This window comes from Cinclus cinclus, chromosome 11 (genome assembly GCF_963662255.1).
Source record: "Cinclus cinclus chromosome 11, bCinCin1.1, whole genome shotgun sequence".
In the NCBI taxonomy this organism is placed as follows: domain Eukaryota; kingdom Metazoa; phylum Chordata; class Aves; order Passeriformes; family Cinclidae; genus Cinclus; species Cinclus cinclus.
In genome coordinates this window covers 12,092,781-12,119,813 of record NC_085056.1, presented here as the reverse complement: position 1 = coordinate 12,119,813, position 27,033 = coordinate 12,092,781, and the positions used below count along the sequence as shown (strand labels likewise).

Below are 27,033 nucleotides of genomic sequence, written 5' to 3'. Positions count from 1 at the left end.
AGTGTGGAAGTGTGGCGGTGACACTGACCCCATGTGTCACAGATGCAGATGGTACAGGAGCCTCAGCAAGGTAGCACAGGGATGTGTGAGCTCCTAGGACCTGAAGGATGAGACTTTGCCCAAATTTCAGGTTGTCTGTAGTCACTGCTTTGCTTTGGGAAAAGTGTTTTGTTTAATACCCTTTTCATTGAAAAAGATAAGGAAAATAATTACAGGACTACTCGATTTCATTGCTTTTCAATAGCTTCTGAAACTGGGTTCAGATAGGGTAGGAGAAACAGCAATAGATTTTGTGGTATTTAAATGCTATCAGATAAAAGCTGTGGAGAAAGAGGGTACCTATTTACCTTGTACCTAGGCACAAGGACAAAGATTATTTGCCTTTAGGTATAAATAGTCATTGGGGTTGTCCTTTAATTGAATGCAAACTGTGGCATCACAGATTGGGAACAGGAAAATTTCTGTGACAATACATTCTGAACTTGTATATTGCCCTTTGCTGTCATCTTCAGAAGAGCAAATCCTGCTAAGGTGCTGCAGATCTTTCTTCATGTATCCACTGTGATCAAAACTATAGACACATAAGCTCAAAGAAGTATTTTCAAATTGTTCCTTCTCACTTCATTGGTTATGAACTATATTTGTAAAGATGATGTTTCACTAAGGTGTTTGCCCTATTGTATTTTAATAACTGAAAGTGAGGTATCTCTGTTGAAGTGAATTATCTTTCTAGAACGATAAAAATAAGAGCCTCCAATTTTTTTTCTGAGAACTGCATGTTGACATAATTTGGTTTTCATATATTGTATATTACTGGAACTGTCCATTTCTATTAAAGAAGTGGCTGCTATAAGTTACTAAAGTTCCATTTTCTGCTGCTCTGTTTTGTCAACACAATTTTCTGCTTCACTAAATCAAAATGTTATGCAGGATGACAGATGCAGTACACTTTGTCAGAAATAAGTAGTCACTAAGCATGGGAAAAGAGCTTTATAATGGAAAGTTCCATTAAAATATTGTTTGTAAACTAGAGCAGGTTGTTTATTTGTGTTCATCTGCACTTAGGTTTTCTTTGTTTTCATTATATGTTTTCCGCAACACTTTTTCTCCAAGGAGCTAAAGAAGGAAATGAAATACACAGCAATAAGGAGCAGAATGGGGTAAATGGCTCTGTCCATGATCAGCAGTACAGTGGCTCTTCTGGGACTGTGGTCACTTCCTTGCATTTTGCTGAACTCTGATCTGTATGAGGAATTAGTCTGGTCACAGATTTAAATTGTTTTATATTTTACTTAAGACTAGCTGTAATTGCCTAATTCAGTTTTTTCTTTTTTCTTTTTTTTTTAATTCTAGGCTTTCTGCTCTGAATGTGTTTCTTTGCAAAATGAATATTGCATCGTTTCACAAAGATTGGACCCTCTGGTAGAATTTGGAAAGATCCCTGCACATAAATCAAGAGCTTATTTTTCTTGAAGACTTCTGTGCAGCTTTTAAAGTTTTATTCACAATGAATTCAGGCTTATGGAGTCAAGAAAAAGCAAGTTCACACTATTGGGAAGAGCGGACCTTTTACTTGCTTCTCCAAGAATGCAGTGTCATAGACAAGCAGACTCAAAAGCTCTTGAAAGTGCCCAAAGGTAGCATTGGGCAGTTTTTTCAAGACCGTTCTTCTGTGGCACACTCCAGAAATATTCCATGTAAAGGCAAGAAACTGCAGATTGGATTAAAGATTCTGGAACAGCCTCATGCAGTCTTATTTGTGGATGAAAAGGATGTTATAGAAATAAATGAAAAACTAGCTGAGTTGCTTCTGGCTATTACTAACTGTGAGGAAAGATACAGTTTGTTTAAAAGCAAAAGCAGGTTAGCTAAAGGTGTCCAAATAGATATTGGCTCACCTGTTAGAGTACAGCTGAGATCAGGGGATGAAAAATATCCTGGAGTTGTTCGCTTCAAAGGACCCTTAATGCAAGAAAGGTCCCTAACAGGGATATACTTTGGAGTAGAGTTGCTGGTAAGTTACTTGCTAAAGTGTAGTATCAGGTATACTTTGAGGTGAGGTAAATACAGTTTCAGTATAAAGAGAAAGTCCCAATAATTTTTCTTTTTTCTAGAAACATAGTACCCCTAAAATCTATTAGCTTCAGTCTTCTCATAAATACTTCTATGTGAACGTGCCAGCCATATCACATCAGCCTTGTAGTGTCCGTGTTAAGTGAAGCTTGATGTGGTGCATGGGCTGGCAGAAAGACTTGAGCATACTCTTGAGTTCTCTAGCCCAGAAAAAATTAATTCATAGAATCATGGAATGGTTTGGCTTGGAAGAGGCTTTAAATATCATCTAGTCTGAAACCCCTTGCTGTGGGCAGAAACACTTTCCACTAGACCTGGTTCCTCAGAGCTCCATCCATCCTGGCCTTGAACACTGCCATGGATGGGGCATCCACAACTTCTCTGGGCAAAAATACCTACATCCCTTTCATGGGGAATATCTGACTCTGATTTCCGTTGAGTACTTTGTTTTCCTGTATCAGGATACAGTCCATGAGTGCAGGGTTGGATTTTGGGGCTGCTGTTTTGGTAGATCCCTAGAAGTCTAATGACAACTAGTTAAAATAGAGAATGTATCTGTTCTGTGCTCCTTGTGAAATATGTCTGCAAAATTAATGCCAACCATAAGCTATTGAAGGATTAGGTTCAGGGGAGTTCTCCTCTTGTTGTAGGAGTATATTTTTCAAAGTACTCTTTAAACTTTTCCTGAACTCTTTGTAATTCTGACTGAGAACCTCAGGGAATATCAGGCCCAAGTGTTTCTGAAAATCATTTCACTTTATATGGCATATAAGTGGAATTTTTGAATGCTTAGCATTATGTCTAGTATGAAGTAGTCTTGTCTTGATATGGCAAAAATTTGATGATTGAAGCAAAATTTGCACCTGAAGAAAACATGCTTCTCTGAGTATAAAGGCTTCTGCCTGCAGCTACTCTCTAATCTAGTGACATCTTGCTCTTTATTCCCTGAAGATAGACAGTTTGTTTATTTGCTAGAGATTCTGATAACAGAATTTTCTCAATAATGATAGTGCATCATGTAAATTCTTAGTGCAATTTGTCCAAAACACTGGATTATGTTACTGCTTTTTTTGTAGTCTGTTTTTCACAAAATGCATTATTTGCTTTTTTTTATCTTTTTTTTTTTTTCTTCATCCTCTCTCACTTAGGAAGAAGGTCGCGGTCAGGGCTTTACTGATGGACAGTACCAAGGCAAGCAGCTTTTCAGATGTGATGAGGATTGTGGGGTTTTTGTTGCTTTGGACAAACTGGAGCTGGTGGAAGATGATGACAATGAACTGGAAAGTGACTATGCAGCTCCAGTTGACGCAATGCAGGTAGAACTTCCTCCTCTGGAGATCAACTCCAGGGTTTCTCTGAAGATAGGAGAGAGTATAGAGTATGGGACAGTTATATTCTGTGATGTCTTACCAGGAAACGAAAGTTTAGGATACGTTGTTGGAGTGGACATGGTAAGAAAATAATCTGACTTTAATAACTTCTGCATGTGTGTTAGCTAGTGAATGACATGCACGTAGAAGAAGAAACATTATCCACAAGCTACTTCAGCGGAGGCTGACCTAAAATGGGAAATAAACACTGCTCAAAGATGCTTTTGGTGGTAATTGTTTCTTGGCATCAGGTAAATGGTGTCGTATGTGATGCTAAACAGTTCAGGTGAAATATTCTGCTTATGCTGAGGAGCCTCCACTGAGCTACTTGCCATGTTAGGTGTCAGTCTTGAAGTCATGGAGTCAAGTGTTTTTTGTGAGACTGGCTTTGTTCTGCCTGTTAAAAGAGTAGGCTGGATGTCTTTTTCTTTTGTTAGCCATTTTTAAAAGCTTTTTTTCATGTAACTGTTTTGTTTGACGTTGTTCTACCTTAAAAGTGTGAGTTTCAAGTACAAAAGTTGATCTTTCAAGAAAATGTGAAGCTTGTCATTAAAAAATATTTCTAGCAACATGAATTTTTAAGAATTAAGAGCTTTTAAACTTCTGGTAGTTCAAGATTGTTCTGGTTTTGTAGGTTAAATGCTTACATTTTCTTGGCTGCATTACCTTGCTCCCTAAAAATGCACTAGAATTGCTCTGGCTTGTTTATGAATAATGCTTTATAGAAGAAAAATGCTTTTTAAAGTAGGAGCTGTTTCTAAAGAGATAATGTTTTAAGCTTTTGTCTTTAAAGACTAATGTTTGGCTATTCTAAATACAAAATTAGGAAAAAGTAGATGTTGTCAAACATTTCATTTTCCTACTTTTTATATTCCTAAAGACATATGTGTGTACTCAGTATGATGTAAATCTTCTTTTGGGATATATATAATATGTTTTTCTATATTTAGGATAATCCGATTGGAAACTGGGATGGAAGATATAATGGAATACAGCTGTGCAGTTTTGCAAGTGTTGAAAGTACACTTCTTTTGCATATCAATGATGTTATTCCAGGTATGCCTTGCTTCTTAACCAGAGGGCAGACTTTGATAACATCTAGGACATCCTCCATCTAGGCACAGTTATATGATTAAAACAATACTGCAGAATTAATATCCTAAATTCACTTGAATTACCTTCTCTGTTACATTTCTCTTCAGTTTCACCCTCCTTTGAGTTACAGTCTCACTAGCAGAAAAGCTTTAATACTGGACAAGATTCCTGTCAAATTGTATACAATTTACAACACTATGCAGTGTGTAATATTAATGAATATGTGAGTGTCTGTAGTGGGAATCTTTTCTATGGACTGTCGATCAATTTACTCCAGGAGTTTAGATATCTTGATCAGAAAGCTGTTCTTTCTGTGCTTGAAAGATGTTGGCAGGATTATGTATGCATTATGGGCCTAAATACTTGGAAATGCCTGTTAAGACTGTGGAAAAATTCACTGCAGTAATTCACTGAATAGGGAACTACAGTTCCCTGATTCCTTTTCTGAAGAAAGAAAAGTTTGTATGAGACTTTTGTTTGGGCACTGTCTATAGGCAGGTTCTAATGAGTCTGTAGTCTGTAATTGTTGCTCTCACACTTCAATTTCACTGACTTATGTCTGCCTCCTACTTGGTGGTTTAGTTGACATGCATGTTTTTGCACAAATTTTCTGCTCTTTTCTAGAGAATTCACGGGAACTTCTCCATTTTTTGAAAAGAGCATTTATTGTAGATGTGTTGGTAGAAAAAACTTAATGTCTTGCATCTGTTTTCTGTAATGGAAATGCATACATATGTTAAAGGATGTGAAGTCAACCTATTAGATAAGTTCAAGAAGTAATGGTAGACTTTGCAGTAAGCAAGTGCTGATGTGACAAAAGCAGATTATTGTTTATGTGCCAAACAAGGCTTCGTTGTGCTCAGTGTTAAAGCTTGTGATGGCAGAGCTTTGTTCAGTTACGTTTTGGGTGAACTTTGTGTAACCTAGTGAAAACACAGAAAAGGGAAGCTAATACTCTCTTCATGTACCATGTCTTAGAGACTGTGTCACAGGACAGGAGACCTCCCAAGCTTGCCTATACCTCAAGAAGTGGTGACAAAAGCTTGTTCAATCATAGTAAGCCAAAGGCTATAGGTATGTATGGAAAGGGATTTTTTTTTTTACTTAAAGATTAAAAAAAATTGATGTTTGCAAGAAATTATTGCCTTGTCTATCAGCTGATGTATTGTTTTAGTTATGAGTCAAGTTCACAGAATCATCAGAGTTGGCGGAGACCTTTAAGATCATCAAGTGCAACTGTAGTTAAAAGTTAAATTTCTCTGGAGTATTAGTATGAATTTATTTAATCATCATAAAGATGGTAGGCAGTTTAAGTTAAGATTACTCAAACTGCCTTCATTTTTGTGAAAAAGAGTTTGAGGTTTAGCAAAAATTCAAGACCATATTACTAAGTTGTCTAGTATCACCAGGTCAGGGCTGCATTCTGTTTCTCTGGAAGTATGGTGTGTGTTTATAATTTTGTTTTGGTTTTTAACAAATATAGTTTGCTGTTGTCTTCTTGCAGAGCTAGTAATTTCATACTTTTTAGCCCAGGAGCAGATCTACTCAATAGTGACTCTATTAATTTTGCTGTGATTCAAAACCAGAATTGAATTCCCAAAATATAAAGTTCCCTGACTGTTTTTCTTCAGCTCTGAAAATCCCCCCAGGGGAAAATAAACCACAAAAAACAAAGAAAGAACTGAAAGAGAAGCATTTTTTAAAAAAAGCCAGAAATAATAATTGAATATCTTTTGATTTTACTACTGGCTACATTGGGTAGTAGAATACTAATGACGATATATGCTGTAAGTTGTTATTTTATCTGGCATTGGATGCTGGCAGAGATGATCTTCACTGTAGTAAGTGTGGTTATATGTTGGCACAAGTTATAGAATTGGATCAGTAATTTATTTGCCTACTGTGAAATTTTAGTGATTTAAAACCAAAACCCACCTACTGTAACTGTATTGCAAATACCTTCTTATATCCATAATTTATAGTCATGAAAAATTTGCTCTTGACAGGTATTTTCTGCCTTCTTTTCAGATTGGTGACTTGAGATTTTATCTCAGAGTGTATGTTGGTTTGGTGCAGACTTCTACCTTGTGAGCTTAGAACTGTGTTAACCTTGATAGGGGAGTTTGTTCCTTTGTGGAAAGGCAGTTGTCTTCTTGGAAGTGTAGTGACAAATCTGTAGTGTGAAATAAGAGTGTAGGTCACCTTTTGTAAATAGAGATTAATATCTAAATAAAATGTGTTGTTTTCCAGGATCTACCTCTGAACCTGGCAATAGAAGCAGATCTGAAGTCTTCTATACATTAAATGGCTCATCAGTTGACTCTCAGCCTCAAACAAAAACAAAATCCCCATGGTATATTGATGAAGGTAAAGAGAGAGGCTAGTTTTTTGTATATTTATTTAAAAAGCCTACAGAACAAAACCGGAGTGTGTTATGTTCTTCAAATAAAACAAGGATGAGATTAAATGTAAAACAGTTGGACTGTGTTGTCATAGTGGAATACATACTACATCATAAAAATCATCTTGAAACCCCTGTGGAAATGTACTCTGTCTTGACCTGTGGTTTTATTCTACATCTAGGAGATTATGTTCTTGGCAAGTCGTGTGCAGCTCTGTGAGAATGCACATGTCTCACAGGCAAAGTAAAAGTTGAGTCTGGTATGGAAGACATGAAGTGTTCCTTGTAGCTGAGTATACACAGTAATTGTGTTTTGCCTGCCTTTGTAGCTGTGTTACAGACCCAAGGGAGCTGTAACATTCTGCCATGCCAGCTAATCGGTCTGGAAGTGGAAGCAGCAAAATTATCTGTGTATACGTGGGTTTTTTTCTGTATTTTTAGAAAGTTATTTCTGTAAAATCTCTCTATTGGTTTTTAGAAGTATGAGTATACTTGAAGGATCAATATGTCTTGATTTGCTTCCAGACCTAATTTTTTTTTCCTGGCAAACTTTAGAAAAGTGTGGCTAACTGACTTAATGACTGAAGGGGTAAATACTAAACTGTTAAGTTACACCAGAAACCTGTAGCAGCAGTAGCCCCTGAATTCCTTGAACCACAAAAGAAAATGGTTTAAAATTGTTCTTGGTTCTGCAACAGATGTCTTTTTTTTTTTTTAACATTTTAAGACATTAACTTAATTTCATGAGACATCATGTGGAGAATGGGTGACGATCAAGAGGCTTTTGTTCTGTGAATACCAGTTGTGTATTAGACCCTTCCAACTCAGGGTATTCTATGACTATGTAGAGAGATGAGAGAAGACACAGAGTGCTTGTGCTGTTCCATGTAGCTGTGATCTCTTTCATCAGGCACTGCATTGCTCATGACATGTTTAAGTCCTTTATTCTTTATAGACATTGATAGATTCCCTGTATTAGAACCAAAGTATGTTGTGATAGAGGTGGTGGAATAAGCACTTTTCCATTTGCAAATCATGTCTGCAAGCAATTATTTATGTCTTTATAAGCTATGAACCACATAATTTCCTCAGTCACAATGACCAATGAGCTCTTTCTAACTTTTCACCCTACAGTCGTAATCCTTGGGGCTGTTAACTCATGTTCAAAGAAAAAGCCTCATGTGATGATGAAAAAAAAAGATTTCATTCTAAACCTTCCTGTAGTTTCTAACATCTCGATTCTCTGTGGTGTTCATTTCTGCTGTTTGTGGTAGAAGTGGGACTGCAGCAGTGTCTGCTCAGTCAGTTGTGTCTCCAGTGTTGCCAAGTGACAAACATCTTCCTAAATGTCCCCAGTTGTTAGTGCTTTCTACCTGTTACATCAGACGTTGGTGGTTTGAGAGCCAAGTCTTTCCTTTTTTAATACTGGGGGAAAAGTCCCCCAACACTTACTAACATCTTGGTTTTGATTTTTAACAGCTGCTGAAGACCCTTCTAAGTCACTTACTGATTCATCTCCTGGATTTGGGCATTCTTCACCACCACTGCAGCCACCTTTAACAAACTCTGTGTCTACAGAAAACAGATTTCACTCCCTCCCATTTAGCTTGACAAAAACAACAAGTACTAATGGTACTATTGGACATAGTCCTCTCTCTTTATCGGTTCAGTCTGTCATGGGTGATGTGAATACTACAGCTGCCCAGGAGAGTCCATCAACAGCAAGCCCAGTTGGAAACTCACATGGTCTTGAAGCAGGTTCCTTGGCTGAAGTTAAAGAAAATCCTCCTTTCTATGGAGTAATCCGCTGGATTGGCCAGCCCCCTGGAGTAAATGAAGTATTGGCAGGACTGGAACTGGTAAATATAAATTCTAGTTCACGTTAATGTTAATTACTAGTTTTGTTTCTCAGAGCTGGTGCCTGTATACAGTGCAAAAGCAGCTAGTCTGGGGGATTTGCCCATACATGTTGCCATGTGGTCTCCTTAGAGCTAAATTCTTTGATAAGCTCTGACTTTTATGGCTACCCTACACCTTACCCTTTTAGTAGGCTCTCAGATGTGTTTGTATCACAATGGGCAAAGGAATTTATAGTACCAATCACTTCCTTGCTTTAAAGGAGTGTCCTTTGCTTACATTTTGGAGAATGTAATTGAAAAATGAAATTTAAAGATTCTTTAAGTGGAAATTTATATAAAATTCTCTAGCTGTCCTTGTTGAATATAATTTTTGTTTGTTGTTTGCATGTCAGCAAACAGGCAGTCAGAGTGATGACTGTCAGAGCTGTAAGACTGGTTTTGATAACTGACAGTAGTGATATTGTTGATTTGACTGCCATGTGCTTTATGTGTTTCTCTGGGCCCTTTGTAAAACAACCCCCACAGTTGCCTCAAACATGAATTGCTGTTGTGTACTGACATTCCCTCTGTGGCAGCTGCTGCCAAGGTTGTGGTGGGGTATTGGTTAAATTAATGTGTACACAATTAGGGAGATGGGGCTCTTTATTTTGGGGATAATGTTCACTAAAATACTACACAAAGCAGTGTAAAATGATGTAAAACACAAGCAAAGGATGTGAGAATGTGACTGGAATTCCAGCTATTTCAAAGTCCTGATCATTGTGGGTGTTTTGGGTGAAGTTGAAGCCATAGCTTGCCACAGGCATTCTGAGCCTGCTCCTTAGGGTGTCGTGCATTAACCTGGGTGCCACTCCTGCATTTCTGCATTAAAGCTGAGCTGTTGTTAGTAAGCAGGCAATGCACCTTAAATCCTGTTCTCAAAGATAACAGCTTGTTGCTGTTCACTCCTAGTTTGTGTTGTCTCTCTTTGATGTACATTTTGTGTGCTTTGAAGCAGGCATTTTACTTGTGCAGCCAAATCAGGCTGAAATTGTTCACACTACTCCATGCTCAGTGATTTTAATTAAGTGATAAAAAGTGCTCTTTCTAACTACAGAAGGATTCTGGACCGGGTTAAGTTCATAGTCTTTCCTTCTACCTCTCCTATGCTGCTTCTGATGGGATTTTTGTTTTATTTTGCATGGAGTGAAAGTTGAAGCATGAAGAAAGAAACGTGCAAGTCCTAGTTTTCTCAATAAATCCAGTTAAACACCTCAATTGAGGTTTTGGATACTGAATTGCAGCAACAGTGTGTATCTTGCTTCAGGGTGGCAGAAAGGTGACTTGTGGGTAGATACCTTAGCAAATGTCTTAGTGCAGAATTGTAGAAATAAGAAAAACAGTGAATTCTCACTTGGATTTTCAGGAAGATGAATGTGCAGGCTGCACAGATGGAACATTTAAAGGAACTCGATACTTCACATGTGCTCCAAAGAAAGCTCTTTTTGTTAAACTCAAAAGCTGCAGGCCAGATTCCAGGTTTGCCTCACTCCAGCCTGTTTCCAACCAGATTGAGCGCTGCAACTCTCTAGGTACTGACCTGCTTATTTCTTCTTTATCAGCTGGGAACTGGCAGGGCTTTGGGTTCATTCATTCCTGCAAGAACTGCTTTGTCTTGAGCACTTGGAAATCTGTACAGGTATTAATTGAGATTAATGAATAACAGAGCAGCCTGTACAGAATACAGTGATTCTTGAATTATTCTTTTGTGCTTTAAAACAAGAAAATGTTCATATATTTAAAGAAATGTCATAATATTATGTGAATTTTTTATGCTGTACATGATTTACTTTAGAAGTTGTAAAACAATCTTGCAGAAAATGGTATTTGCAACTCGAGCACTGTATGATTGCCTTAAAAGAAATAAAGGCAGTTATTTTTCTGTAATCTATAACATCAAATTATTTTATTTAAATATTGACAAAGAAAAGCATGTATTTTTGTGGTGGAAGTTAGTGGTGAAAAAACTTCTTTTCTTCCCTAACTTGAAGTATTTTAGATTTCTTGGGTCGCATTGTATTGTCTGGGACAACAGCAAAGAAAAGTGACTGATACTTGTAAGATAGTGTGAGCAGGGCATTTGTAATGAAAAGAGAACTTCATTCCTACTGGATAAAATTAATTCAGTGCTGCAGGCTTTCTGAAGCACTCTAGTGTGGAATGTAAGGTCTTGTTCACTCTCTGGAAGACAGTGAGTCTCAGCTGCAGTAAAATGCTGTTCTAATCCAGAGAAGGAATGCTTACACTAAGGCAGCAACTTAGCTATAAAACATTAATAGGAAAATCTCAAGGGGGATAAAATTTGAGGCTTTAAAGTGTCTTTTGAAAAAAAAAATTTCAGCCTTTGGAGGTTACTTAAGTGAAGTGGTAGAAGAAAACACTCCTCCAAAAATGGAAAAAGAAGGTTTAGAGACAATGATTGGAAAGAAGAAAGGTATCCAGGGTCATTACAACTCCTGTTACTTAGACTCCACCTTATTCTGGTAAGTTCATAATTTGTATAGTAGCATCCCACGCTAGAAATGCAGAACATGTGATCTTTGCTTGAGTGAGTGTCCGTGTGTATTCCTGTGCAGCTCCCAGTGTCCTGTGCTGCAGTCCCTGTGCTCTCCCAGTGTGAGCAGTGAAGTGCTGATCGTGTGCAAACTGCACTGGCCCTCATGGATCTGCTTGTTTAGACTCAGGGAGCCCCTGGCCTGTAAATGGTTGAAGGATAAGGAGAACACAGGCCAGGGGATGGAGGGAGGGAAATGCCTCTTACAGCTTCTTTTCAGAATCCTGCCTGGGCAACTGGTTCTGTACTTTGCTGTAGAAAGGAAATTGGGTTGGAGTGGACTTTGCTATTTAGTGCAGCTGTGTCCCCTGTCCCTAACTGCCTGTTTTTGAGTTTTAGTTCTTTAATTCTTCTGTGGCTTTGCTTGGTTTGTCTTATGTTGCTCCGGCAATGAATGGTCAAAACAATCTTCCTCTTCCTTTTTTTCTTTGTAGCCTTTTTTCTTTTAGCTCTGTTTTGGACACTGTGCTACTCAGACCTAAAGAAATGAATGATGTAGAGTATTATAGTGAGACTCAAGAGCTGCTGCGGACAGAGATTGTGAATCCTCTGAGAATGTAAGTAAAGACAAGAACTGGTCTCTAGCCTAACATGAACTAGAGAGATCCTGCAGTGTTTGCATTCCTACTGCAAATCTGAGAAGCTTGGCTATCTGCTGCTACTCAGTGTATTTTTCTTTCAAGTATTTTTACTTTTTCTTCGTAACAAATTTAATCAGTGATAATTGGAAAGAGTTATTCATTGTTTGGTGATAAATATTTTCACTAGATTCTTACTTGCAAATGGATCAGCACAAAGCCATTGTAAAATTCATGCAAGTATGAGTACAAAAGAGTTGATAAATGCAAGTTGTTTGCTCACAGCATTCATCTCTACATGTTTTTAATGCTATTGTACTTGACAAGAAAATTATTTGGCTTATCTTACATGGAGTTTCACAGTTCAATAGATTTAACAGGGCTTTAGAAGTTTCATTACTTTTTACATATGATCTGTAAGTGGCCAAAATTCTTTAATAAAAGAACTTAATATGACCTTTGTAGTTCCTCAGGAACAATGAGCAAAGGAGGTGCAACAAAAATCTCCATGCAGACTTACTGTTCTTAAGCTTAATTTTTTTCAAACATGTGAATAATAGAGTTGTAGTGCCAAAATTCTGTGGGCTGTCACTGAACAATTTCTGAGAAAGCTTTTGTTTTGATAAATAAAAATGATGGCCCCTGAAGCCTTGTTCTTGTCAGAGAGTGTGTGCTTTGTCTGGTGTGTTCCAGGCCCTGTGGAACAGGTAAGATAGCAGGATACACACTGAGCAGCAGGAATCTCACGTGCCTGAGGTGCCTGAATGTCTTACTGTCCTTTTACCATGCTTAAAACTTTAGGGGAAAAGAATGAATACTCAAAGCCTCAGCTTTTTGGGTCATCAGTACAGCTCTGTTTTGTTTGTTTGTTTGTTTTTTTTCTCAAATATTGAATTTTTTTTGTTATTAACAACTCGCACAATGCTGTTATTATGTGACATTCTGAAATGATGCATTAAAGGGTGCAAATTAGAGTGAAAACAAATCAAAAAAATTTGACTGACAAATTCGAAAACAGTTGTCCTGGTAAATTGATGATTAAAAATGCTCTTAAAGGTTGTAAAAGGACATTGAGCACTGCATTAAATTTATACTCTATTAAGAAAACTGGGAGTCAGATTAAATATGAGAAATCAGTATGTAGTTTTGAAGATATACTGTATACAGTTAAAGAAGGATTTGAGAACCTGTATTTCATTATTTAAGTGGTTGGTTTTGGCTTTTTTTTTTATACTTCTCTGACTTGATCACAAACTAGCTAATAGTTTAATAAACCCATTTATCTTAGATATGGATATGTGTGTGCTACAAAAATAATGAAGCTGAGGAAAATACTTGAAAAAGTTGAGGCTGCATCAGGATTCACTTCAGAAGAAAAAGGTAATGGGGGGAGGTTTGCTTTCCTTTGAGACTTAAGAATTTAGTATGAAGGAACTGAGGAACCTTGCTACATAATTATACCAGAACAAAACACCCAAATCTTTTTCTGCATCAGTAGTGTCTGTAGCAGAGATCTGGGTGACCATTGGCTGCTGGAAAGGTGTTTTCTGCTTCCTCAGGTACGTCAGGAACCCTAGCTGAACAATTTCTGCAGTCTTCCACTGCCTGGATTTCTTTTGGTGCCTTCCTGTGCCCCTGGAGCTCCCTTCTAGCAGTTAGTGGAGAAAACTGTGATAAGGCTGGGGTGTTTGTCCTCTTTCAGATTGTCACTTTGGTCCCTGAGGAATAAACATTTGCACTACAGCATTTCATTGTTACAATGATTATGTAGTATTTTAAGAAATAAAATGTTCAAATTATGCTAGAAAAACCAGTCCCCAACTTTTTGATCTTCTGCTGCATATATTGATTAATTTGCATTGTATTATGTAACTGTTTTGCTTTTATTCAAGAGAACACTCACTTGCTGTGTAAATACTGAGTGCTGGAATCAATATTTACTGCAGTTAGTGGCAGGGAGAGAAATACACCAGCAAAGTGTGGTGGGGGAGAGCAGCCCTCTGGAAAGCTGCTGTTGGCTGCATTCTTGGTTAAAGAACTCGGTCTCTAGTTTAGATGAACTTGGGACTATTGTGTAGGTTTTGTGTTCCTGTCACTGCTCCTCACTGGCTCTCTACAGATTCAGTGTTTCCTTTTGAAAGCTTTTATTTCTCCTGGAAAAGTTGTGGGGTGCCAAATGATTCCTCTGAAATACAGAGCATCTTTTTTAACTTTACTGGAAAGCTTTGTTACCCTGTTGAGCCTCTATCTTTTATTAGGGCCATTTAACACTAAAAGAATAGATAGAGGTCTGTCATGAAAATATTCATGGTTTGTCATAATCTTACTGTGGTAATCAAGCTGTAAAAAGTAATTTACTTTTTTGTCCATGAAAATTTTTAAAACATTCACTTTCAATGAGTCTTGAATAACATGTCTGGTTTTGCATGTTAACAAATTTTTTTCTCTCCTCCCTCCAGATCCAGAAGAATTTTTGAATATTTTATTTCACCATATTCTAAGAGTTGAGCCACTGTTGAAAATAAGGTGAATCTTATTTCTTTGGTCTTCAATGGTTTTGTTGTGTCTGTGCCACACACAGAACAAAACTTATGTTCCACAGTTCAGCTTTGAGCAGCAGAGTTTGTGTGTTTTGTGCACATACCTGCACATATCCTCAAGGGCAATTCAGAAGTCTCCTTTCTTCTTAGTAGTGGCAGCACTGAGCATCTTGCTTTTAGAATCCTCTTGACACCTGAATACTCTAAAAAGCAACATTGGCTTAAATATTGGCTGGGATGGGAGGAGGTTACAGTTTATAGCAAATTTGATGAAAGTTCCCAGGAACTTTTGATGCTGAGATGAAACAGTTCCCACCTAATGGTTTTCTTTTGCTGTTAGAGGCTAGTTATTCCTGTATGTCTTTTCTCTACAGTAGCAAAAAAATCCATTTTTTCAACCTGAGCACCATCTTTTATATTCTTTATTTTGTACTTCCAGAGGAGGTTGAATTGCTTATCTGAGTCTCTACTCCCAAATATATCAGTTATGTTTATTTAACAGAAACACTATCTGAAAACATAGGTACTTGATGCTTGACTGTGCTTTGAACATCCGACCTCAAAACATACTTAAATTGGTGGCTTAATCCTGTGTCACTCTCCCTTTTCATACAAAATGTGTTGTGGTTTTGTGGTTCTTATTTTTTGAAGGGGATAATTGGTTTGTTTAGTGTGTTTTAGTGTTTAGTGGAAAGGGCTTTTTTCCTATTTTTTTTAATGTATGATTTTGGTGAGGATGAAGAAGTTGGTCTACTCTACTTCCTATGGCTTGCATTAGCAGTTTGTGGTAATTTGCCTCAGAGTTGGCCTGGATGTGGATGGAGTCTTAAAAATTAGAGCTGGACAGCCTTGAATTTGGATTATCCTTTTGAGGAGTTCTCTGCTAACTATAGAGCAAGTCTAGCAGCATTAGCCATCTGTGTGAGACTTCCACTGCAGGAAGCAGCATAAATATCACCCTGATTTAGAGGAAATGTTTCATTAAACCCATCATACTGAAGATAATTATTGTTGTTTCATTTGATATTTTATTACTGAAATTTCTAATTGTCTTTCCAATGAAAGCTGCTTTATTATCTTGGAGTTTTTGATGCAGACACTTAGGAAGTATTTCTCAGTTGGTACTTCAGCCATGCATAGCTGTATGTTTATAAAACATGCTCTGAAACTCACACTGATTTTGTTTCTTTAAATTTTTCCATAATCAGTTCAAACTTAATACTTGACTGCCTGGCACTTTGTTGTTGGCGGCAGGGGGCTGTGTTTTGTCAGCCTGTGTTCTTTGTTAGGGTTTTTTTTTTTTTTTAAGCACAATATATTTCAATGCAGAGGGGATGTTTTGTCAACTATTTTTTGTGTAGATCTTATTTTTCTAGTAAGATACAGTCATCATTGCAGTAAAGGTTCAGAATCTGTTATTTTGTTGTGTTTTTTTTTTCTTTAAATCTGTTTTTAGATCAGCAGGTCAGAAAGTACAAGATTGTTACTTCTATCAAATTTTTATGGACAAAAATGAGAAAGTTGGAGTCCCAACAATTCAGCAGTTACTGGAGTGGTCATTCATCAACAGCAACTTGAAGTTTGCAGAGGTTGGTGACAGCTGTTACCTTGTTAGAAATGATCATACCTAAATATCTGTCCATTCAGTAATGAGACAAAAGTAGGATTTAGTGTAAAAACATGCAGACATGTGGGAAATAGGACTATTGTGTCAGTGATCCAGAATGCCTACATAACTAAAACATTTGAAGGTTCATTTAATGACATGTATTCTTTGGCTGAACAGAGCAAAGTGATTTAAGTAAAGAATTACTAAAAGAAAACTTCTTAGCTGCTGCCAATGAATTACTTTAAGGACTAATACTTGAGGTACCTCTGTCAGTGGGCTGTGAGTTTAAAAAACATGGATATATTTATAGCATTAGAAGAATGTGCAAAGTTAGATAATTATTTGTCTCAAGTTCACTACATTATATTCTGGCATTTTACCTAGGCACCCTCTTGCCTGATTATCCAGATGCCCCGGTTTGGAAAAGACTTCAAAATGTTCAATAAAATTTTTCCATCCTTGGAATTAAATATAACAGACTTACTTGAAGACAGTAAGTACATAAAATTGCATTGCATAATGAAAGAGAGTTGCTGAGAGTGATTAACACAGTGCAAGTATTCCTGATACTTCTGGTGGGTTTCTTGGGGATTTTTTTCTGTTAGATATTTACTGAGATAGTGTGAGATGGTCAGACTGAGGAGAAATGAAAGTTTCCTGTGTAGAAGGCTTTTTTCTCTCATGTCAGTCAGAAGCTCTAATTCAGAAGAATGTGTAGAAGACAACTTTTTTGTTTGTTTATTTAAGTCTTGAGTGCCTATACCAGTGAATTTATTGCAGGGCTGTTTTTAAAATTGAGTTAGCAGCTGCAAAGCAGTTCATTAATATGGCCATTCATTAGTTCATCTGACTAGGAGGGAACCTGAGATGAGGATGTGCCCCTGTATGTTGTGGCCGGGCATTTTTTGCCATAATTATATCACTTCTTTTTGTGACCTACGTTTCTGACATTGGTCATCCACTGAATTTTTTATTGCATTATCCTAAGGAAGGACACCTGGTTTAAAATTTGAGATAAGAATTAATAAAACTGTCAAAACTCATTAGAATAATAGTTTCATAAAGTTGTCATGGCCTTTTCTCTCAGTGTCTTAGCCATCAGCTTATGCTTTGTCTTTTTTTTTTCTTTTTTTTCCTGGTGTTGACCGCTGTAGGGGTGAAGCTAGCTGTACTGCTATGATGAGACATAACTAACATGATTTTTAAGCCTGTTTTTGCTTGTTCATGAACTTGATTTTTATCATCTTGTTTTGCCACTTACCAGTGTAAATGTTTTTTTTCTTAATCCACATTGCACCAAAGAGAAGTTAAATAGAGTGGTATATTTCATTTTGATTAGCAATCTCATATTAACATTTTTTTTAATGTAGTGTCATTCTCCATTTAAAGTAATAGTTCTCCTTCACTTTCATATTCCTTTTCTTAAAAAAAAACAAAGCCTCCCCAGCCTGGAGACTAATACCTTTGTTGCCAATGCAGCTCCCAGGCAGTGCCGTATCTGCAGAGGGCTCGCTATGTACGAGTGCAGGGAGTGTTATGAAGACACTGATATTTCTGCTGGCAAAATCAAGCAGTTCTGCAAAACGTGCAATACACAAGTAAGTGCTTGTCTTTGTTGCTCACATGGGTTTAATGCAAGTGGCTAATGCTGGGATAATTAAAAGAATGGCAGACGAACGTAGTGAGACTTCTTCACCAGCACCGGTGTAGCTGCCACCCACCAAGTAAAGTGTGTCCTTTGGTGACAGATCAGGAACTCCTGCAATGTGTTTGCCAGCATGGCAGCTGCCAAATTCAGGTCTGGACACAGTGGAGAAGTAGTAACCATGTGTTTTTAATCCTACTTTTATGTTCATGCTACCTTGTTAGAGTTGATACATTCATGGCAGAAATGCTGTGTTCTGATGTTAGGTAATTGCATGAAGATGTCGGTCTCAGTCATGGCTTGTTTTCAAATGTGAGCATAGTTGAAAACTGCTGCATTAAACCCGACCTCCCTTCTAACCTTAGATTTCAATTTTGTGGGCAATATTGAACTACACTGGTGGTGAAAAAATAGAAGAAACGTTTAGTCAGCTGCTGTTATTGCAGTTCCTTCTCTAATGCCATTAATCTTCTGTCCAGCAGTAATGTTCTTTTTAGCTTTGTCTGCCGCTGAAACAAATAGCCTTACAGGGTGTTTTTTCTTTTCTGAAATATCACTTCAATTGTAGGTTCATCTTCATCCCAAGAGACAGAGTCATAAATTCAACCCGTTGTCACTTCCCAAGGACCTGCCAGACTGGGACTGGCGGCACGGCTGCATCCCCTCGCAGAAGATGGAGCTGTTTGCAGTGCTGTGCATCGAGACCAGCCACTACGTGGCCTTTGTCAAGTACGGCAGGGACGACTCGGCCTGGCTCTTCTTCGACAGCATGGCAGACCGGGATGGTAACCTCTCATGGCCTCTCTTCACTTTCTCTTATGGTTTTGTATATGCAGCTTAGATTTCAGGGACTGTTTCCTAAAGTTTTGGGGATATTAGTGTCGGTTACCTTGATGTACTCAATGCTGGGATACTGATCTTGACTCAGCCTTACCTTAGCGCGTTGATTTCATGGCAGCTGCTGATTTGCATCTTCTGAATTTCACCTCAGTTGGATACCTTAGTAATTAGTTGGTACAGAAGTAACTGCAGAAGTTTCCTAGCGAGACTCCTTATAGATTTTTCTATGTTTTGCAAATTTGGCAGAGACAATTAATTTTAAATAATCAACTGCAGGAATGTTCTTTCGGTTTATATTTAAGTTGATGTATGTGATTATCAGTTAGCATACAAATATTTTTATTACTTTTTCTTAAATGACTTACGGTAGCTGTCTTTGGAATAAAGGAAATAGTCACATTACAACACCTATACTATTCCTATGAATCTGTTTAGTTATCAGTGGAAAATTGTTACCTTGTAATAATACAAATGTCAGTAAAACAAATGTTTTCTTAGATACTGCTTTTTAAACAGATCCCATTTAAATACGGACTCTCTCAATTCTGATGCCTAAGAAAAGCAGTAATAGATGAAGTGTCAGACACACAGCAACAATTTTTGCATGAAGTATTTTTGAACCCTCTGTTACAGTGCGAGTATGGCGAGGGAGAAGAACCTTACTTCCTGTTTAAAATGAAACTGCTACAGAAGTAAAGTCACTTTTTTATAACAGCCAGGAAACAATCAAGCTTCATTTCAGAGTGCTTGAAATATGTATGACTGATGTTTGTAAAGAACCACTTTTTTTCAGGAATTTAGATCATATAAGATGCTGGAAATATCACCTGCTGATCTTAGGAGGGGGGTTTAGTACTGCAAATATTTTTCTTCAGCTTTTCATCATAAGGTAAAAATCTCTGCTGGGAACAGCAGGATGTCCATACCTGTGTTGTTTGAATTTGCTCATTTTTATTTGGAAAACGGCCAGGAGCAAACCATGCCTTAGTCTTGCAAGTCAGGTACAGACAGGGCATGTGAATTCATCAGCTGTTAGCAGTTGTCATGTTATTGATAAATTCAGTGCATGTGAGGTGGTCTATGCATTCAGGTCACTCTCCTAAAGTTGCACAGAATTTGTAGTGTTAATGAAATCCCAAAGTTCTCACCGGTTTTTTGTGGTGTTTGTATGGGTGTGGTTTGTTGATAAACACTGCAGGATATTGTGATTCTAATTGTGATTTCTTGAACAAAACACTTCTCATAGGTGTTCACCCTGCAGCAGTCCAGTGTGGTATTTACATTTTTTAGAAGGTGTTTTCAAGAACTGGTGGTGCTGTCATAATAAAAGTACATTATGAAGAGCAAATACATGTAGATACTCTCCTAATCTGTTTCTTCTTCTTTCCTTATGATTTAAAAGGAGGTCAGAATGGCTTTAACATTCCACAAGTTACCCCGTGTCCAGAAGTTGGTGAATACCTGAAGATGTCTCTAGAAGAATTGCACTCACTGGATTCAAGGAAAATCCAAGGTTGTGCACGAAGACTGCTTTGTGATGCTTACATGTGCATGTATCAAAGTCCAACGATGAGTTTATACAAATGAGCCAGGATCTCTGCAGAACTGAAAAGACAGTACAGAGTTACCTGCTCTTGGGTTTGCTGCAGTGTTGGGTAGTTCAATGCAACCGTTGCTGGCAATGGAAGAAGTTGACTATGACATCAAGAGAATTTACTGTTCCAAAAACTGCATATAGAGTTCTGTCACTGAAGTATTTAAGCATTTTGCACTCTAGGAAGTGTGCTTGTGTGTGTTTGTTTTATAAACAAAGTTAAGTTACTAAAACTTAAAAGCTTTAAGTGCATTGATGATACACAGGCTTTTTTGAAATGTTGAAGGTGAAATTATATCAGGAGAAATCTCCTTAGTCCATTGGGGATGTAAGGATGCAGTGTTCTAGCTCGGTGCATTTCTGTGGACAGGGATGATGATTTCATGTGTTTCTCTACCCCCACCCTGTCTCCTCACCGTTCATCTTTTTAACACCATAGATTCTCTCTCAAAGAGAGAATAACTTCCATTTGAGTAAGATAAATTTTAGGCTGCTCATTGCATATTATATTCTGTTATCTACTACATTCTTTTCAGTTCCAATAATTAACATTCATTTAAAGATCTGAATCCCTGTCTTGCAAAAATCAAACACACAGACTTGCTGTGTTGTTAACTTGCAACTTTTGGAGGGGAAAGAGAGGAATAGAGGGTATTAAGGGGAACCATAATTGCTAAAATATAAAATTAGCAATGAAAGTTAACAGATGTCTTTTTCTAAGTGTCTATTTTTAAAGAAACAAAGCAGTCTGGAACAGAACAGCAACTGTACACAAATGATTCTAGGACAAAACAATAAAATGGATTGCCTCAGGGAACGTTACTGAAGTGAATTCTAGTCCTTAGTAAACAAAACTGACTTTTCTACAGTACATTAAGCTACTGCCTGGGAATATGTTATACATCTGACTCTTCATTTCAGGATTAGTAATATTAAAAAATCTCTGCCTGGAAAGATGAAACTATAAATAAAGGTAGATCACAGTTCTACTGTATACAAAGAACATGATGAAAACTAACTTGAAAAGCTGCAAAACCTGTGTTAATGTACAGTAATATACTTTAAAGTCTGTTGGTTTAAATGCTGTTGTTTTAGTTGCCTTTTAGCTACTTCTGTCTACACTGACTAGCAAACATGCAGCTCTATATATACAGTAACATCTGGTCGTACAAATTGCATCTATCTGAACTGTACATTGTCAACTCTTAAGCTGTTTTATATGGAAACTTCCTTTTTGGGATCAAGTCACTTGAAGGGAAGAGATAACAAAATGTAACAGAGGAAAAGTCACTGTTTTAAAGGCAAGGAAGACTGATCCCTTATTTTAGAAAGTGTGGTTACTTTTTTTTTCTTGGAAAACCTAGAGCCTTTCTTTGGGACACACTCTGCGATAGAGCGGTGGTAGAGAGAGGTTTCAAAACTGCTTGTAGGACTAATCTGTGTGAAGCAGGAGGTGCTGAGGGATTTGATCTGTTCCATTAGCCTTTGCATGAGGTGTGCTCCAATCTTTCAAGAGCAACAAGGTTATTAGAGGTGTCACTGCTGCTTTTGCCTGGAAGAGTCTCCTGGCTTTCATGTTCCCTTGCCTTATTTATTCAGTCTGTGCTCCTTGGCAAAGCTCTCTTTTGTTTCAGTACAGAGCTCTTGACCTCTTTCTCTCCTGAAAAAATTCAGTGAGGTTTTAGGTGATGGATTCTGTAACCAGGCCCATTGTGTCCCAGCCTGGAAGGAGGTCCAAGCAGTGACCCCTTTGAATAAGGAGCAAATACATGCCCAAGCACAAATCTGCACCCATGAGACCAATCTGAATGTCTGGATTCTTTCTCTTCCCTAGCCCTAGATTTATTTTTTACTTTCCCAGTGCATTCATTTCATGTCTTCCACTGGTGTCATCTTTCCACCCCCCCAGCCTCATTATATATGGTTACCTCTTCCTGCCTGAGCTTGGAGAACAGCCTTGGACCTGCTATGGCCAGAGGAGAGAATTAGAATTGGCAGCCATATTACAGTTTCCTAGGTGAATAATCTTGTAACAAAATATCCCCTGTTTTGTACTGCTGGAAAGTGCCCAGCTTTTCAGGATATATACTCAATTAGCAGAAGTGAATTAATACAGATGGGTGTAAATTAACTTGGGTTCTTGCCTCCGAGCTTCTGGCCTTTCAGTGGAAGAGGGAAAGAAGTGTGGACTCTTCCTGTGGGACACACTAGGGAATGTTCTTTACTGTGCACACTTCTTGGTGGCAAATACTGTGTTTGGAAAGGCAGGCAGTGCTTTACAGCCTGCCTTTTGTACTATAGATTATTGCAAAATGGTAAATAGTTTTGCAAGCGCTGTATGATTACACAGTTAGTTTGTTGTTTACCACTTAAGAGGGCAGAGATGTCTTCTATAGCATGCAAAAAAAATAGTTTTGGCAGTCGAGGAGTCTTCTTTTAATCTAAAATGTATTGCTGTGTGCTGTACTGCACTGCATTGGAAGTGATCTGGCAGTGTAAATGAAATGTTACAGAAATAACCCCAGTTTTGTTTCCTTTCTCAGAAACGAGTATACAAACACAAAAGTGATTTCACTGTGAAGGGAAGCTTGTAAAATAGCTTATATACAAGGGTATAAAAGGTGGGGTTTTCTGGGGTTTTTTAGCCTTCAGCATATATTTGTAGGGGATTTGAATAAGCTATTTTGAAGCTTGCATTCTAAGCATCTACTGCTGTTAACTGTAATGCCCAAAGATTCCAGTGACTAAGCACCCAACGTTACGTTGTTTAATGCATGTGGAAACCTCCCAGTCAATTCGTTTCTCTCTCTTCTCATTCTTCATGGTTTGGTTCTTAAGTACTGCTAGCAATGGCCTTAACCTGTGAGTGGGAAAATACATTGACAACATGGTTTCTGACAGCCTGTAGAAATGTAAAGTTTTGTAGGACATAAACTTTTGTAACTGGGGAAAAAACCTTCACCCCATACAACTTGCCTGCTCTGCTAAACATTTTTAGAACTAGGGGTTCAGAATGGAACAAATCACTGTGCCACTAAATCCTTGCTTAGTTTGAACATAGAGGGTAGACAGGAGGTATTAGCTAAAGGTGATGCCTTACAGATTTACTCAAGCAAACAAAATCCTTCAATAAAACCCCAGCCAAACCCACCGTAAGTTATATCAGAAGGCTTGTTGTTGGGCAGGGAGATAATTGGAGGAAAAAATACAAAAATATCTATGTTCAGTAAAGGTCTTTCTAATATGATACTGATTCTGTGCTCTTGAAAATTGTAGTGCTGTGTTGTACTGAACAGCCTGTGAGATGTTCCCATTTTAAGCAAATACTGTGTGTAACAAGAATTGCTCTTGATCATAAATGGTTCATTTCAATGCACTTATTTTTCTCGTGCACTTTATAATCCACTGAGTAGCTGAGTGTGGTCACCATGATCCCTGACAATTGCCTGTTCCATACAATACCAAGGCACCACCGTGCTGCACACCAGACTGGTGTGGTTTCCTAACTGAGCTGGTGTAAAAAGCAGCTTGAAAGCTCTGTGTATTTTTACCACTGTAACAAAGCATGTTTTTATCTGTTCTTGATGTTTTGCTGAATAAACATCCCATGTTTTGCGCATAAATAGTCTCTTAAGCTTACCAGGCTGTCTCCAAGAAGGCATAAGGGAAACAAACTGTTGGAGCAGGTTCCCCTCAACTAGCCTTAATTTATTTTTTTTCCAATGGTAGGGCTGAATGAGCTGCTGCTGGAAAGGAATGTACTATGTGCTCTTTCTGTATTAATATTAATTAAAAATGTTATTCTTACGGCTCTATTCGTTTCTTTGGGGCTTGGAAGTGTGAGAGTGTCAGGAAAAAGCATGAATACAGGGTGAACTAGCTTGTTTTGTGCACTTACAGGTGGCTTTATGTTTATACCTTTTTTTTAGTCCTTCCTTCAACGTTTCTAGTAAACTTAGGAATTGTTGTACTGTATAAAATCAAGTCTAAGAGTGCTGCTATTACCTATTAGCACCTGGTGCTGTAAGGGAAAACCACTGAACAGCAGCTATAGCTACCTGGAGTTTTCCTGGGGGGATTTTATTTTTAAATGCACCACCTTACTAACCTTAGTGAGCAGGTCCTCCTGGAATAGTGCTGTAGCTTCATTGTTGCAGCCACAGTTCCCACTTTGTATGTGTTTTCTGTCTAGAAAAACACTCCTATCCAGGTGGAGTAGGTTTACCTTTCTATTTATTTTTCCTGAGTATTTTAGTAATAATAAATAAATAAATATACAAAACGCAGGGATAAGCGTAGTGAATAAAATCCTACGTGGGTGTACGAAAGGAATTATGTCAATTTAAGTAATTTTAAAATCTTTGTCTTACTGAAAATCTTTAAACACTTGTAAAAATAGGTGCAAAAGCTACTTTTAGGAAATAGCCGCTGTAAGGGAAGGTTCGTCGTTCGAGCTGGGCTTTCCATGAGCAGCAAGCTGATGTTGTGTGACTCCGTGCCTGGGCGGGGCCGGCGCTCGGGCCGCTCCCCTCGGGCCGCTCCGCTCTGCGGCCACACGGGGGCAGTGCCCGGCCCGTATCCCGGGGTGTCCCTGTGTCCCTCCCGTATCCCGGGGTGTCCCTGTGTCCCTCCCGTATCCCGGGGTGTCCCTGCTGCATCCCTGTGGGTCCCTGTGTCCCTCCCGTATCCCGGGGTGTCCCTGTGTCCCTCCCGTATCCCGGGGTGTCCATGCTGCATCCCTGTGGGTCCCTGTGTCCCTCCCGTATCCCGGGGTGTCCCTGTGTCCCTCCCGTATCCCGGGGTGTCCATGCTGCATCCCTGTGGGTCCCTGTGTCCCTCCCGTATCCCGGGGTGTCCCTGTGTCCCTCCCGTATCCCGGGGTGTCCATGCTGCATCCCTGTGGGTCCCTGTGTCCCTCCCGTATCCCGGGGTGTCCCTGTGTCCCTCCCGTATCCCGGGGTGTCCCTGTGTCCCTCCCGTATCCCGGGGTGTCCCTGCTGCATCCCTGTGGGTCCCTGTGTCCCTCCCGTATCCCGGGGTGTCCCTGCTGCATCCCTGTGGGTCCCTGTGTCCCTCCCGTATCCCGGGGTGTCCCTGCTGCATCCCTGTGGGTCCCTGTGTCCCTCCCGTATCCCGGGGTGTCCCTGTGTCCCTCCCGTATCCCGGGGTGTCCATGCTGCATCCCTGTGGGTCCCTGTGTCCCTCCCGTATCCCGGGGTGTCCCTGTGTCCCTCCCGTATCCCGGGGTGTCCATGCTGCATCCCTGTGGGTCCCTGTGTCCCTCCCGTATCCCGGGGTGTCCCTGTGTCCCTCCCGTATCCCGGGGTGTCCATGCTGCATCCCTGTGGGTCCCTGTGTCCCTCCCGTATCCCGGGGTGTCCCTGTGTCCCTCCCGTATCCCGGGGTGTCCCTGCTGCATCCCTGTGGGTCCCTGTGTCCCTCCCGTATCCCGGGGTGTCCCTGCTGCATCCCTGTGGGTCCCTGTGTCCCTCCCGTATCCCGGGGTGTCCCTGCTGCATCCCTGTGGGTCCCTGTGTCCCTCCCGTATCCCGGGGTGTCCCTGTGTCCCTCCTGTATCCCGGGGTGTCCCTGCTGCATCCCTGTGGGTCCCTGTGTGTCCCTTTGTGTCCCTGCTGGATCCCTCCTGTATCCCGGGGTGTCCCTGCTGCATCCCTGTGGGTCCCTGTGTCCCTCCTGTATCCCTGTGTGTCCCTTTGTGTCCCTGCTGGATCCCTCCTGTATCCCTGTGTGTCCCTGTGTCCCTGCTCTGTGCCCCTGCTCTGTGCCCCTGCTGTATTCCCGCTCTGTGTCCCTGCTGTATCCCTGATGTGCCCCCACTGTGTGTCCCCTGTTGTATCCCCACTGTATCCCTGTTGTATTCCCGCTCTGTATCCCCGCTGTACCCCTGCTCTCTGTCCCTGCTGTATCCCCGCTGTACCCCTGCTCTCTGTCCCTGTTGTATCCCCGCTGTATCCCCGCTGTACCCCTGTTGTATTCCCGCTCTGTATCCCCGCTGTACCCCTGCTCTCTGTCCCCGCTGTATCCCCGCTGTACCCCTGCTCTCTGTCCCCGCTGTATCCCCGCTGTATCCCTGTTCTCTGTCCCCGCTGTATCCCCGCTGTACCCCTGCTCTCTGTCCCCGCTGTATCCCCGCTGTACCCCTGCTCTCTGTCCCCGCTGTATCCCCGCTGTATCCCCTCTCTGTACTCCCGCTCTGTCCCCACGCTTTTCCCTGCTGCTCCCCAAAGCGCTGTGGCCTCACCGACCGCGGCGCACACGAAGCTGTGCCAGGCTGCATTCCAAGCGCACCCCAGGCTGTAGCTCCCTGCTGCCGGAGCCCTGGGCAGTCCGTGGGGCCGGAGCTGCCCAGGGCTGGTCCCGCAGCCCCGGCCAGGTCTGGCTGCGCCTCCTGGGAGCCCATCGTGGGAAACCGGATCCCAACGGTGCCTGTGTCAGAGTGAGGAAAGCAGATAATATTGGGAGATGCAAAATGCCAAGGAAATCTTAGGGTAATTGCAGCACTCCGATGAAAAACTATTATCAACAACACGAATGTAGAATAATTTTTCACACCAAAACCTTCACGCGAAATGAAGCGTCACAGAGGAGAGGAGGCTGGTGCTGTTCCAAGCTCAGGCTCCCCCAGCCCTGCCTTTCCTCCAGGCTCTCCGACAGCAGCCTGCTCCCAGCAGCCGGGCCCTGCAGCGTCCTCCCGCCCTGGGAACTGCTGCAGCGTCCAGGTTCGAAGGACAAAAATAAAACCAACCTGTGTTTTGTGACCATAACTGACAAATTTTGTAGCTGGTCGATCTGTGCATGCAGAAATTTGATAGTGG

The 27,033-nt window shown here is 40.0% G+C and overlaps 1 protein-coding gene across 3 annotated transcripts; it reads left to right on the top strand.

Annotated features, from left to right (window-relative positions):
* The first annotated feature begins 1,163 nt into the window (after window positions 1–1,163).
* Window positions 1,164–20,190, top strand: CYLD (CYLD lysine 63 deubiquitinase). 3 transcript variants are annotated; one of them, XM_062499818.1, is made up of 17 exons: window positions 1,164–2,014; window positions 3,222–3,524; window positions 4,394–4,499; window positions 5,425–5,433; window positions 5,517–5,612; window positions 6,789–6,905; window positions 8,419–8,798; window positions 10,204–10,369; window positions 11,179–11,320; window positions 11,826–11,948; window positions 13,258–13,349; window positions 14,429–14,495; window positions 15,966–16,098; window positions 16,503–16,611; window positions 17,598–17,716; window positions 18,332–18,548; window positions 20,006–20,190. In XM_062499818.1, exons 1-17 carry the CDS (start codon window positions 1,508–1,510, stop codon window positions 20,188–20,190), a joined length of 2,871 nt encoding a protein of 956 aa, XP_062355802.1. In that variant the 5' UTR covers window positions 1,164–1,507. The 3 variants fall into 3 exon arrangements, with proteins under 3 accessions (XP_062355802.1, XP_062355801.1, XP_062355800.1); XM_062499817.1 differs by lacking the exon at window positions 5,425–5,433 and having other exon boundaries at window positions 8,428–8,798; XM_062499816.1 differs by lacking the exon at window positions 5,425–5,433.
* Window positions 20,191–27,033: the final 6,843 nt, after the last annotated feature.